Raw genomic sequence first — 15,317 nt, forward strand, 5'->3', positions numbered from 1 at the left:
TATCTTGCATTTGTTACTATGCTTTAAAATACAATAAAGTAAGAAATGTAGCTGACCGAATAAAAAAGGTTTTGCAATAACACAGCATCTAGATTAGCCTTCTTCTACAAGTGTATTATTATTATTATTATTATTATTATTATTATTATTATTATTATTATTATTATTATATTATTATTAATAATAATAATAATAATAATAATAATAATAAACAATAAACTGAAAACATGCCCACCGAATGCAAACTGTTAAAGCTAAAATGTATTAAATTGCATATAGGTGGTCATTTTCAAAAACTGAAACTATAACTTTTATATTTTGAATAGATGCCTTATCCATGTCAAGTACTGAGGTAAAGTGATAATCAAATGCCTGGTATCATTTTTACATATAGCCTGTGACATTCACAGCACACATACTGTAGCATATTGTTAAAAAAAGCCAAACATACAAAAAAAAACAACTAGCACTAATAAAAGCCAATTCCATAACGGGCTCTCCCAGTTTTTCAAGACAAACAGTTGATTTGCTTGACTGAATTAGTACAGACGTAAACCTGTCACATATATCCGATAACACCTTTTTATAACAACTGGCAGTGTCTGTGTGCATTACCTGGGATTTAATAGAGGACATGACATCAGATCCAGGGTCAGGGAGTTTTACTTCAGGGTGCATGGACACATTCAGCTTTATAAATTGAGCCCAACAGTAAGTTGTCTATTAGTTATTGTGACAGGACTGGAAGGAGTCCCTGTCGTAATTTGCCCTCCCGACCACCGGCAGCGCTGTGTAGGGTTGACCGTGATTGAATCAGGAGGCTGAACTCTGACCATGCAGGAAGTTCCGGGTCAGGCAGCCATCTTGGCTCAAGGTAGAACCATGCGGCCGTCGGGTCCCATCATTGCAATCAGCTGTGCTGTTCTCGTTGATTGGCTGACGTGGGGCAGCGTGCTGATTGCAGGGGTGGGACTTGGCAGTATTTAAGCAGTATGGTTTTGCCATTCGCGCTGTCTGGGCTGAACTGAAAACACATGCTGTGCTTGCTTTGTTGCTTTCATTCACTGCTGTTATTCACAGAAGCTTGAAAATCTTGGACACTGTTGGATTACTGGAGTGAGGAACCGAGGACTGGCCATTAATCTGTGAAAGGGAGCTAAGAAGCGGTGAGAGGAAACCCACCGCAGTACCACAACGAAACCCAGTGCTTCCTTTGTTGTTATTTTGTAACGTGACATTTTTGTTTACTCTTTTTATTTCAAACCTGAGTTTACCATTGCTGGTATTCCAGGTGGTTTTCTTGTTTATTTTTGCAATACCGGACTGTTCTATTTTTATTGTTTTTGTAAAATAAAACCCTGCCCTGATACCATTGATGGTACAGGGCTCTAAGGACTAATCTCCATTTCCGGCTCCTGTGTGCTGTCATTTCTGGTCCTTCCCAAAAGCTCCACCCACTACCCTCCCACAGGTGGTGTCAGAAGTGGGATGAGCATGGACCGGCACACCCTGCAAGCCGTTCTGGAGGATCAGGAGAGACACCGTGATGGTATAGAGCGGCGTCGGGAAGAACGGGATGCTCAGAGGGATGCTGAGCGTACAGCCCACATGACTGCGATGGCTGACAAGATGGCGGCCATGTGTCTGGCCATTCAGAACCTGGTAGTGGCCCAAGCCCAAGCTCAGGTCCCGGTCGCAGCAGCTGGACCAGTGCTGCCAGTGCCCAAAATCCGTCTGCAAAAGATGACCCCAGAAGATGACCCGGAGGCCTTCCTGACCACATTTGAGCGGATGGCTACAGTGTCAGGGTGGCCAGCCGGATGTTGGGCAGCCCAACTAGCCCCCTGTCTAACTGGTGAAGCGCAGGCAGCATACCAGGCTCTGAGCAACGTGGCGGCGGAAGATTACTCCCAGGTGAAGACAGCTATCCTCCGGCGCCTTAATATCACCCCGGAGACGCATTGCCGGCGTTTCCGGAGTTACAAGCGGCTGGAGGGAACCCGGCCTCGCATCATGGCCCAGCAACTCTGGGACCATCTGACCCGCTGGCTGCGTCCCACTGAACGGACCACCCAACAAATCATGGAGTCTGTGGCGGTCGACCAGTTCCTGGAGGTGTTGGAACCAGAGACTCGAGCCTGGGTCGCTCGCCACAGTCCCGAGACGATGGACACGGCCGTCGAGCTGGCGGAGGCCTTCGAGGACGCACTGCTTCGGGTGGACCCCAGTCCAGCTCCAGTGAGGCATCGGCCTTCGCCAGCGCACCCAAAGACTGCAACGAGGCCTTCAGTTTTCCCCGTCCCTTTGAGCGCCTCTCCTCCAAAGTGGAGACAGAGGTTAGCTCCCAGCTGGGCTAGAGAGAATCCTTGGACCTCCCCTAGTGGACCAAGGGACAAACAGCCGTCTCCCACAGCGCCGCCTTCCCCTACCTGCTTCCGGTGCCACGAGGTGGGGCACATCGCGAGATTCTGTCCCATCGCGATGGAGTGTGACGTGGCCTTGCGATGTCCGGCTGCAGAGGGTGGTGAGTACAGGGGAAGGGGTCGGGAGGGGCCTTGCATTATTAATGTAGATGTTGGTAATATGAGTACCCACGCATTAGTGGACTCAGGGTGTAGTCACACTATAATTCGGTCTGCTCTCTTGGAGGGTACGCCTTGGCGGCCACAGGGGTCTGTGACCATCTCGTGTATTCATGGAGAAACCAAGGCATATCCTACCACTAAAGTTAGAATGACTGTGGAAAGTCGGACGTGCCATGTAGTCGTGGCCGTCGCTAAAAAGGTGCCATACCCAGTGATTTTGGGTCGAGATTGGCCTTACTATTCAGAAGTTAAGGTCAATGCGGCTCGGCCACCCATTGTAGAAGGGGTGGTCGCAACGGGGGATCCAATTGGCCGGATCTTTCCCTTGCAGGCCGACATATTTACTTCCAGGTTCCGGCCCCGTAAAACTAAAAGAGAGCGGAGGGCTGAGAAACTTGAGGGGGCATTAATGAGACAAGGCTGGGGATTGGTGGGGAAATCTGCATTGCCTGTCAAACGAACACAGAAGGGTGTGGGTGTCCAGTGTGACCAGCGGGAGCGGGTTACTGAGATCCCTAGAGCAGAAGCTACTGAGGCCCCGCTCGGCATACCGCAATTCTGGGACCGGGGTGTGGACCTGGAGTGGGAGCAAAGTAACGACCCCACTCTGGTGCACATCCGGGGGCAGGTTCGGTCTGTCGAGGGGAAGGAAGTTGAAGGCTGCGGGCCGCTCACATTTCCTCACTTCATCGTGATGGGGCATTTGCTGTATAGGGTATCCCAAGCCCCGGGCACAGGACAGCCTTGTAACCCAGTTATTGGTTCCGGGGTCTTTCCGCCGGGAGGTCATGAGGTTGGCACATGATATTCCCTTTTCTGGCCACCTGGGGCGGGAAAAGACCTTGGAACGAATACTGGCCCGGTTTTATTGGATGGGACTCCACATGGATGTGAGGAAATATGTAGCGGAGTGTCCCGATTGTCAGAGAGTAGCGCCGGGACGGGTTCGCCCGGCCCCGCTGGTCCCACTGCCCCTGGTTTGTACTCCCTTCGATCGCATAGCAATGGACATAGTGGGCCCAGTGCAGCCCGCCGACTCTGGATATACGCACATTTTAGTAATGGTGGATTATGCTACTCGATATCCAGAGGCGGTGCCACTGCGCTCCACTAGTGCTGTCGCCATTGCTAAAGAACTAGTTAAGATTATTGCTAGAGTAGGGGTGCCCAAAGAGATTCTGACAGATCAAGGAACTAACTTCATGTCCGATACCCTCAAAGAAGTTTACAAAATTTTGAAAATCCATCCCATCAGGACCTCTGTGTACCATCCACAGACAGATGGCCTGGTGGAAAGGTTTAATCAGACCCTGAAGCAGATGCTGAGGCGATTTGTGAACCAGGAACAAAAACATTGGGCAAAACTCCTTCCCTTCCTGATGTTCGCAGTGAGAGAGGTGCCACAGAGCTCAACTGGGTTCTCCCCGTTTGAGCTGCTGTATGGGAGACAACCCCGAGGCATTCTCGATCTCGTGCGAGAAGGGTGGGAGGACCAAACCTCTACGTCTAAAAATGTAGTCAAATATGTACTACTGCTACGAGATCGCTTGGAATTAGTCGGTCGTTTGGCTCAAGAGAACCTGCGCAATGCTCAGCATCAGCAGCAGCAGCAGTACAATCAAAAAGCACGAATTCTGACTTTTCGAACTGGGGATAAGGTACTGCTGCTTCTTCCCACAGCTGAGTCTAAGTTGTTTGCCAAGTGGCAAGGGCCTTATGAGGTGGTTCGAGCTATAGGGAGAGTCAATTATGAAATCAGGCAGCCGGACCATCGAAAACCACTTCAAATTTATCATGTAAATTTGTTAAAACCTTGGAGAGACAGAGAGGCCCTGTTTATTGCTAATGATATCCCCGAGGAGGATTTTGGTCCTGAGGTGGGGCCACTTGGTCAAACAACTAAGATTTCAATGGGGAAACAGTTACTTCCCTGTCAGAAACAGGAGCTGGGCCAACTAATTGAGGAATTCAGTGATGTTTTTTCTGAGTTGCCCGGTAGAACTGACATTATTGAACATGCCATTATTACTCCGCCAGGTGTTCGAGTGCGTCAGAGGCCTTACCGGATCCCGGAAAGTCGGCGGGGTGTAATGCGCCGGGAAGTGGCCAGTATGCTCGAGCTGGGAGTAGTGCAACCTTCCCAGAGCGAGTGGTGTAGTCCTGTGGTAATGGTACCTAAGAAGGATGGCTCCACTCGTTTCTGTGTGGACTTTAGAAAGGTGAACGCTATCTCCAAGTTCGATGCGTACCCCATGCCCCGAGTGGATGAGCTCCTTGACAGACTGGGTAAGGCGAGGTTCTTGTCCACTCTGGACCTGACGAAGGGATATTGGCAGATCCCATTAACCCCCAGCTCCAAGGAGAAAACCGCATTTGCTACCCCGGATGGCTTGTTTCATTTCAAGACCATGCCCTTTGGGTTGCATGGGGCCCCGGCTACCTTCCAGAGACTGATGGACAAGGTGTTATGTCCCCATCATCAGTATGCTGCAGCGTATATTGATGACGTGGTTATTTTTAGCTCTACCTGGAAGGAGCACCTTGATAGATTGGCGGCTGTCCTGCAGTCTCTGAGGGAGGCGGGGCTAACAGTCAACCTAGGTAAATGCGCGTTTGGCAAACAAGAGACCCAATATCTTGGATTTAGCATGGGTAATGGTCGGGTAAAACCAGTGGCTTCCAAGGTCCAGGCCTTGGTGGACACTCCGGTTCCACGAACCAAGGCTCAAGTGAGGTCACTTTTGGGGCTGGCAGGCTATTATCGCCGTTTTATCCCCGAGTTTTCCACCATTGTTAGCCCCTTGATTGACCTAACTAAGAAGAGCGCCCCAAACACTGTAAAATGGTCAGATGAGTGTCAGGAAGCATTTGACATGATAAAGCGGATACTTTGCCAAGCCCCTGCACTAGTGTCACCAGATTTCGACAGGGAATTCATCCTCCAGACAGATGCCTCGGATGTCGGTCTGGGGGCAGTCTTGTCCCAGGAGATCGATGGGGTAGAGCACCCCGTGCTATACATTAGCAGGAAAATGGCTCAGAGGGAGCGCAACTACTCAGTTATTGAGAAGGAGTGCCTGGCCATTAAATGGGCCATGAACTCTCTTCGATATTATCTCCTGGGGCGGTCCTTCACTCTTGTCACAGATCACGCTCCTCTTAAGTGGCTAAACACGATGAGGGACACGAACGCCCGGATTACTCGGTGGAGTCTGGCGCTGCAACCCTTTAACTTCACTGTTAAACATCGTTCGGGTAAGGAGCATCAAAATGCTGATTTTTTTTCAAGGGAGGGTGGTGATTTAGGGGAGTTAGGGTTGGCCGAGTGTGCCTATGGCTCCACTCTGAGGGGGGGGATGTGTGACAGGACTGGAAGGAGTCCCTGTCGTAATTTGCCCTCCCGACCACCGGCAGCGCTGTGTAGGGTTGACCGTGATTGGATCAGGAGGCTGAACTCTGACCATGCAGGAAGTTCCGGGTCAGGCAGCCATCTTGGCCCAAGGTAGAACCATGCGGCCGTCGGGTCCCATCATTGCAATCAGCTGTGCTGTTCTCGTTGATTGGCTGACGTGGGGCAGCGTGCTGATTGCAGGGGTGGGACTTGGCAGTATTTAAGCAGTATGGTTTTGCCATTCGCGCTGTCTGGGCTGAACTGAAAACACATGCTGTGCTTGCTTTGTTGCTTTCATTCACTGCTGTTATTCACAGAAGCTTGAAAATCTTGGACACTGTTGGATTACTGGAGTGAGGAACCGAGGACTGGCCATTAATCTGTGAAAGGGAGCTAAGAAGCGGTGAGAGGAAACCCACCGCAGTACCACAACGAAACCCAGTGCTTCCTTTGTTGTTATTTTGTAACGTGACATTTTTGTTTACTCTTTTTATTTCAAACCTGAGTTTACCATTGCTGGTATTCCAGGTGGTTTTCTTGTTTATTTTTGCAATACCGGACTGTTCTATTTTTATTGTTTTTGTAAAATAAAACCCTGCCCTGATACCATTGATGGTACAGGGCTCTAAGGACTAATCTCCATTTCCGGCTCCTGTGTGCTGTCATTTCTGGTCCTTCCCAAAAGCTCCACCCACTACCCTCCCACAGTTATTTAAACAAAATAGTAGCTTATTTCTAATAGTTTATTCAGTCTGATTTCTTAGCAAATGTCCCGTGAACCGATGCATAGGAAGAAAATTCCGATATGTATCCTTTGAAATTCGTCACAGCTAGTCAGGGCATTCTGTTGCGCAGTACTGTTTTTTTCTCTGCACATGACCAGATCTCAGTCTATTGACACATGGTATATCTAATCATATTGCAGAAGTGTATTGTTTCCTCACTATGGTTTGATGTGTATGATTTTATAGTTACAAACATTAGATTGAAACATTTAGTGTAGAAGAAAAAACTGGTATGACATTTAAGCTAATTGTTTTATGGGTTATGCTATTTAAAACAAAATAATGATTTTGTTATGCATGAATATGAAACTGTATACAAAGGATTTTATTTGACAACATTTTCCAGATTTGTTAATATGTGCTAACAAACCTTTTTTTTTTTTTAATTATTACTGTATGTTTTCACATTTACCCCAGATTACTTTAAATATAGATGTGATGATTAGTATTAAGTAAGAGTTAAGTGTTCAATAAGTCAGGGATAATAATTAATATTTTATTAGCACTATACTGTTTTATTATTTAAATGGACATCCAAACAAATTGCACTGCAACACTAACAGCAAATTATTCCATCGTTTTCAGTGAATGCAGCAGGATTTACTTTAGCTGTGACATTTCTATCTGTGTTTAGAACTCCATTCTCTCACCTTGCCCCAAAAAGTAGTTTCATGAAGATTTATTGAAGGTAAACATAGTTGGGATTTGCTAAAATGAACATATAATTAATTGTAACAACAGTCTTTCTAATATCATATGAAGGAAAAACTATCGTGCATGAAATAAGCTGGATGAAGTCAAGGAAAGCAGTGGCTGGATATCATGGAGGAGTACGATGCCTGAAGGTAGCGGAAGTCAAGGGAATTTTGCTCAGCTGAAAAAGAAGCAAGGAAACAGATTGGGCTTACTTGGCAAGTGTTTGGTGATGGAAAGTAAGACTATCTGAAGACATGAGTTATTCTTTTTTCTATTTTGATCCCATTGGGGTTAATTATTAATTAAAACTGATATCTGAGGTGTAGCCTTAAGAGAAGCTAAATATTTTGAAAAGGTTTGTAAATGTATAGTGAGCAGCTCCCGCATCCTTTTCATTGTTCAGTTTAACATTTAATTTCTAATAAGTTATCCACATCTCCACAGATACCTCATTACGAAGCACTGTCTGTTTACAACAGAAATAGATGTAGCATAATAGTAGCGTTATTATTTCTCAAAAAATAATAAACTAACCGTCCTTTTTTTTACCATGGGTTTACAACAAACTTCACTGTCTTTGTCATAATTAAGGAGCTTAGCAAATCATTTGATTTTGACTCATCATAAGAACTATTAAATTTCTGTACAACTACTTTGCAAGGTTTTAGAATGTGATTACAAAAACGTTCCAATTGTATTTACCTAATTCTTGCCGTCAGATGTAACTGAAAGTGTTAAAATTATTTGTTAAATTTTCCCTTACTATTTTAATATGTGTTTGGTTTCATGAGAAATAGTTTGGTCTGCCTCTGCTCCCTCAATGCACCCTTGTGCAATAGCATTTCTTAACCCAAGATTTGCAATGTGATTACAGAAGGTCAGAAAGTCTTTTTTTTTTTTTTTTTTAATCTCAGTAAGGTGATGATTTTCTGATTTGTCACTAGAAATTAAAGTATCTTTAAGAAGGTACAGTGTTTAATCAAGTCAAAATGGCACCAGCCTATCCCTTCATGTGCACCCCAAACATTTATACAATATATCAAAGTATTGTACAATGATGGTATGTTGACATCAAAATTCTAGAAAAATAATGTTATGTTGCAGTACACAGTGGCAAGAGTCAGTAATATTATATATATATATATATATATATATATATATATATATATATATATATATATATATTGTATATAATGTAGTGGTTGATATATGTAGTCCAACTATGCCAGTATACACCAATAAAACCATCAATTTGCACAGGCAACCCACCCAGAACAGACAACACAAGCAATGCAATTAAAACATTATTTATTAATTACAAAAATGGTAAAAATAGTTAAAACTTCAGCAAAATTGGCTAGGATGGGAAAGTATCAAAATAAAAAAAACAGCGCCCACCACTGGGCTGTGGTGCACAGTATCAAAACAACAAGAGGGAAATACAACTGGCAACTCGCAATGGTCGGGTCCAGCAGCCCCCAAGGCTCCTCCACTGCACCTATCAGGGAGGGGCAGAGAAACAATAATGCTGGTAAAAAGCTTTAAGAATGATAAGTCCCTCGCAACCTCTTCTTCCCTCTTTGCCAAATCCACACTATAATGGCCGTCTAAAACACACTCAGTTAAAATTCCTTGTTTAAAACATGTGCTAAAATACCAATAAAAGTTGTCTGCCCTGTTGTCTGCCCTGTTGTCTGCCCTGTTGTCTTCTCTTTCCTTGCTGCTACATACTTGCTTATAAATGGGAGTAACTCCTCCCTTCAAAGCTACTCACCAATGCAAAACCTGGTTCTTCAATGAGAGCTCATACCTGACCCTATAGCAGTGCTTCACCTTGCCTGCCTAAATAACTACATTTCCCAGCAGCCTTTACTCTGCATTTCCCATGCATTTCCTATCCTATATAATAAAATATTCCCTTTTGGCAGTAAAGTGATTACACTGCAATTATACTTTGCCTTTTCAGTGAAATTGATTTTCACTGTGCAGTCTTTTTAGTGTAATTCCATTCCCTTATTTAGAATAAAGGAGAGCTGTGCTACATAAAACAGCAGACTTGCTGCAGGTCTAGACTGCAGGTCTGCTGCCTGGCTTGAAACCCCCTGCAGATGGACTGCCCTGAGGGAGAGAAAAAGTGGTTGTGCCCAGATGAGGAACTGGAATGCTGCTTGTTGCAACCCCGAGGTTGGAGGCGTCCGTGGTTCAGCACTTCCCTCCGGTATACTACACCCACAGTTACTCCTTCGCTGAGGTGGTGAGGATTCGTCTTCCATACACATATGGATAAATGTGTGGGGTGCTCTGCACGGGAGTGCTATGCACCTGTACCGAGCATGAGGTAAGACACTGGTGCTATGCACAGGAGTGCTAAATACCGAGGGGTACCGGGCACGGGGGGGTGCACTGAGGAAGTGCATGGGAGTGCTGTACATGGGAGTGTTATGTGTACCAAGGCTACACACAGGAGTGCTATGCACGGGGCACCAAGCACAGAGCACCGATGGATGTACGAGGTACTATGCACGGGAGTGCTATGTACCACTGAAAAAGGCCCAAAATGCTATGCACTGGGTTAGTGTGCTATACATTGCTGAGCCAGAGCTACAAGATGTGGCACATTAGAATAACTGTAGCTGGTTCGAAGACAGAAACAGTGTTATTTATTTATTTTCATCAGTTTGGCACAACGCGTGAATGTGGACCAGAAACTGAGACACAAAAAACTATTTGTTGAGGACAAAATCCAAAAATTGACGAGATGGGAAACAGCAGACGCCACTTCTCAGCCGCATACATAGCACGGCTGATTGATATAGCTTATTAAAAGAAATACCGTTGCATCCAAAGGAAGGAGCAAGCCAGCTTCCGAGGAGGAATAGCGAGGTATTTTACTTTTAACCAAAATCAGTCTCGAAAGAGAAAGAGATTCTCACGATAACGGAGCGAGTGGTTACACTCAGGTTGGAGTGAGGAATCAATGGCGAAGGTTGCTGTGTGACGTAGCATCTTGTTCCAGAATGCAACAGACACGTGGTCTCACCGAGCCTATCAGGCAACTTTTAAAATATGTGCTCAGGTCATGTGACATGAGGGTCATTTCCCAACATAATGGTTGACGTTTCAAGATTGAACGGGAACAAACCTTTGCTCTATGTTCTTAATAAATAATTGCTGCAATTTATGTTTTTTTTTTTTTTTTTTTTTTTTTTTTTTTTATTGCCACAGGGATGACACTGATAAAATATTAAAGAAGAGTGTATTTAAATATGCCTGTTTAAGTGATATATAATTCATTCGCTACCAGGAATGTCATGATGGGGGAAAAAATGTGTTTAATTTTATTCCAGATGTATCTGCATTGAATCCATCTCTTGATGCTTTCCTCCCTAGAGATGTGTTTTACATTAAAAAGCAGCACGTCTTAGATATGGTAACAGAGTCAGCACATTACATGCTTTTGACAGAGCTCAAATAAGTTCAGAAAAGCATATTATATCATTTTTTAATGCAGTTATAACAAACTCACTCTGCTTTTTACCCTGGCCTTTACTAGGCATGCATTCCTCATCTACATATCCCATCCTGCCTTAATTGTCATCTTGCCTATATATACAGTGCCATAAGAACATGACAATATTAGAATCAAAGACTGATTACTTGACATGACTACCTAATGCTGCCTGAGGTAAAGTAGCCCACCCCCCCTCCCCTCCAAACTGATTATTTTATACAAAATGCATGAGTTCATTCTCTAGTAATGTATGGGATGTTGAGAATTATTGATGGCAAACATCTACACCGTGAAACAACACCGTAAAAGAAGATCTAATCTCATTCCAATATAAAATCGTCTGTCTACGATCCAATTTGCTACAACAGGGTAAACAAAGGTCAAAAATTGCCTAAAGGTACAGTTGAAATAAATGTCATTGATAAAAGCATTTGTTGATTATTTATTGTACTGTTAATATCAAGCTTGACACCCACATCTATGGACAATGATCTGTTTTAAAACATGATACATTTTGTTGTTAAACTTATAATTAAATAGCAACTACACTGTATAGTAACTATCAAAATATTATACACTTGGGGTATCATTAATGCTATTTAAGACAAGTGGTAAAGAGGTTCTTTATTAGCATGATTTCAATATGTAATGCTAAGATTTCCACTAAAGACAGTATGTCATGTTTTCAAATGTTTGTAACACATCCCAGCACATTTTATTACTATGTACAAATTACAAATATTTTAGATATTTTAGACAGAAATACCATTCTAAAGCAAAGCATTTTTTTCTCCTTTCTGTATTTTATTTAATCATTTTTTCCTGTATTATATTTTGAAGCCTGTGGAGCATTGAAACTTTTCTGTAGAGTAAACAAAGAGTACTACAAGAGATTACAAGACAGAGACATTGGTACAAATAAGGAATGTGTCCTGATCAATTGAGGGTTGATCCCCATCACCCAGTGATATGTACGTGACATTAATTAATTTTGACTTCTAGCCACAGCATTTGTCATTGCATTTATTAACTTTCTTTAAGTATTTCTAAATTTAAGGCTATTGAGTGGTTGCAATAGTCATAGATGGATGTGTGCAGTTCCCAATGATTTAAGCATGCTTAAACAATACATTTACAATGCTTTAGAATACTTTCACTATGCATTATGACAATTTGTTGTGCTTTAACCATAACACAATACAATTTGATGCCTGTGGAAGAAACATTTTTGACAGATTAAAATAAATAAATGCCCTAGTTCAAACACCTGAGTGTAAAGGATATTGGGAAATGGGATGCATTTCAAGTTGTCATAGTGCTCACGTAAAAGTATGCACTATCCTTGCAGACAAAAGTGGAGGCGATGGACAATGTGTCACCGTACAAGAAAAAACACAGTACTTTTACCTTTATAATACTTTTCATGGCTTTGTAATTGAAATTTGATTTCAGTGTTACTTTAACTTAAATAAAAAATAAAACTGATAGTATACATTTGGCTTGAAATTCCAGATAATTTTGAATTACTTAAAGACACATTTGCTTGCTGGTCTCTTGAAATTTGATTTCACGAGAATTGACTGTAACAGAGTAAACAGTGGAATTATTCTTTATTTGTAGGTTGCACTACTGGTATGTTACCATGTTGGACCAGTTTGTATTAGTTTCTACTTTTGTGATGCAATTATTAAATGTTACATCTGTGGTATCACTAATACCATTGTAACAGCCAGTACCTCCCCATTGTAATGCCATTGCATTACCACTGAAGATAATGTGTTAATATATAAATGCTAAATAGATATTTGAGTTACAAACTGCAGTACTCGATTCATTTGTTGTATTCTTTGGCAAATATGGAGGACATGTCATTTTGAACAAACTTGTTTCTGCTCTTGGGTCAACAGTCACATTATATAGTGTTTCTTGGTGCTATATTGTAAAGCAATAACTTTTCAGCGTTGATTGACCTATGATTCAAGCCCTTTTAAACCATTTGTCATGCCAGGTCAGCTACTTCCTTTCTGTGTACAGCAGTACAGAGCAGGGCATGAATAATACATATGTTTTGACAGTTCTTTTTTCTTCCATGTCAATGCAAAATGTTATTGGAAACCGACTCTGAATTTTAACACTTAGACACTTTTTCCAGTTGAAACTATTGGTTTTACTGTGTTTTTGTTTTGTTGAATAGATCTATGCACCATTGTATTGACAGGAAGTCTAATCTGTGTATGACCACTATGTATCAGGTTTTGAAATTCAGATTAACCCTGACAGTTCTTGTAATGTTTTTTTTTCTTTAAGTTATATACTGTAGGTATAGTTTTCTGTGTTAACTTTTTTTAATCATCACAGATAACTCTATATTGTAACAGAGTAACAGTTCACATGACAGGTGTAAGGGCTACTTGGGAGTTGATCTAGGAGAGAAATCCTTGTGACTTAGAAAACAGGATAAGTTTCCCGTTGGCTCGCAGAGAGCCATCCTCATGGAGGTGAGACCGAACCGATAGTCCTGCAAGACTTGAAAGCGAGCGTTACTTCCCCCAAGGGGAACCAAAATAGGATAGCTGACTAATTAAAAGGATGAAGAAAAATCCAGAGGTCTCTCCGGCTTGCTGAAGCTTGCCTTTACTGATGAAGGTCGGTGCGGATGGATTTCCAAGGCTGAGTAGCGAGCTTCACTTTCCCTTGACTGGAATACTGAAAAAGAAAAGAAATAAACATGCAAAGAGGACCAGAGGACTCCCTGGCTCTCAGAGAGCCACCTCTGAGAAGCTGAGGCTGGGAACAGGCTTTGCTCGCCAGAGAGAGAGACTGGCATGGGTGCAAAAAAGATAGTGAGCAAAGGAAACAAGAAAACAAAATAGAATTAGGATAGTTTTGGTCGGGGGGTCACCCCTAGCTCATGGTAGAACCTTCCTCATGGAGGATCAGGCCAGTGCGGTCGGGCCTCTGAGTTGGTGCAGCATAGTGGAGAAAGGAGGATAGAGGAAAGGAAAATGCAAAAGAGAATGGGGGCGTGACTTGGAGGTTAAATAGGGAGATTGACAGATATTTTGGCGGAACAGAACAAGGGGATAGGAGCCACGAACCACACCTAAAGGTTGAGGTATGCTGCGATAATACACTGAATAAAAGTTTGTGTGAACTATGATTAATTAATGAATTAATACAATCCAAATATTCAAAACATTATACACAAAAAATAACTTTGACCATTGTGTAAGGATTGGTTACAGATTGGATTGCAGAATGAATTTGTGGTAGCCATAGTTTCATCCTGGTATGAGATGGGATTGAGTCTCCTAGGAATTACGAGTTTTTCAACTTTTTATTCTAATATTCCTTTAGAGGTAGAGCCATTTTCGCAATGGCTGCACATACTGTATACGATTAAGCTGCAATATTATGAGAAAGGTGCTGGTAACACAATGGTAATATTTTATTATTTTGATCTTCCAGTACCAATGCTATCACATGAGCATGGTTATTGTATTCTGATCATCATTCCGTTATCTTTTCTTGTGTTAAGTGCCTTTGCCTTAATATTGGAGTTAAATGAATTATTTTATAAAATAATCAATGGCTGCCTTGTTAGACATTTATTCTAATACAGTCCCAGTGTTATTAAGAAAATTACCTTTTGGATTTAGAACAGATTTGTATTACATAATTCCAAATGCTTTTTGAACGAAGCATACAACTTTTTCTCCATAAACTGCTGAGTTGATCAAAAAGATTGAAACACATGTACATTATATTAAAAGTGCTCTTTATAGTCCAATATGTTTCTGAGCATGTCTAGGGCAAACAAAATAGCAACAAAATAACAGTGAAATTGATTTCAATGATATTTTTAAGTAGAAAAAATCGCTCAGTGGAGTAAATCCACTGAATATAAAAAATGATAATGCTTTAGGGTATATTCAATTGTGTGTATTAAAGATCTGCCACTGTTTGCCAACACTGCTCTGGTCTGGTTCTTCCCCTACCTCTCCAACAGCACCTACCAGGTAACCTGGTGCGGCTCAACCTCCACACCTCATCCTCTCTCAACAGAAGTCCCCCAAGGATCAGTCTTGGGTCCTCTCCTGTCCTCTCTCTACACCTGCTCCCTGGGCCCCCTCATAGCATCCTATGGTTTATTTTACCATTTCTGTGCTGATGATGCTCAGATCTTCCTCTCCGTCCCCCTATCTAACCCCACCATCCCCTCTCGTATTTCTACCTGTCTGTCTGCTATCTCCTAATGAATCAAACTCAACCTCTCTAAATCTGATCTCCTTTTCTTCCCCTCCTCATCTTCCCCCTCCTCTGATCTTTCTATCTCAATTCCTCTGGAA

General features: G+C 42.6%; 1 protein-coding gene across 1 annotated transcript; it reads left to right on the forward strand.

Annotated features, from left to right (window-relative positions):
• Positions 1 to 1,414: 1,414 nt before the first annotated feature.
• On the forward strand, positions 1,415 to 11,912 carry LOC121313985. Its single transcript, XM_041246754.1, has 3 exons — positions 1,415 to 2,524; positions 4,623 to 5,993; positions 11,809 to 11,912. Exons 1-3 carry the CDS (start codon positions 1,489 to 1,491, stop codon positions 11,910 to 11,912), a joined length of 2,511 nt encoding a protein of 836 aa, XP_041102688.1. The 5' UTR covers positions 1,415 to 1,488.
• The last annotated feature ends 3,405 nt before the right edge of the window (positions 11,913 to 15,317 follow it).

The sequence above is a fragment of the Polyodon spathula genome, chromosome 4 (assembly GCF_017654505.1).
Source record: "Polyodon spathula isolate WHYD16114869_AA chromosome 4, ASM1765450v1, whole genome shotgun sequence".
Classification (NCBI taxonomy): Eukaryota; Metazoa; Chordata; class Actinopteri; order Acipenseriformes; family Polyodontidae; genus Polyodon; species Polyodon spathula.

Excerpts from the sequence above, each read along its gene's own strand:
- LOC121313985 (XM_041246754.1), top strand. The coding sequence starts at position 1,489 with ATGAGCATGGACCGGCACACCCTGCAAGCCGTTCTGGAGGATCAGGAG. Across the intron at positions 2,525-4,622 it reads ATGTCCGGCTGCAGAGGGTG|GTGTTCGAGTGCGTCAGAGG; the intron begins GTGAGTACAGGG and ends TTACTCCGCCAG. Across the intron at positions 5,994-11,808 it reads TAATTTGCCCTCCCGACCAC|CCTGTGGAGCATTGAAACTT; the intron begins CGGCAGCGCTGT and ends TATATTTTGAAG.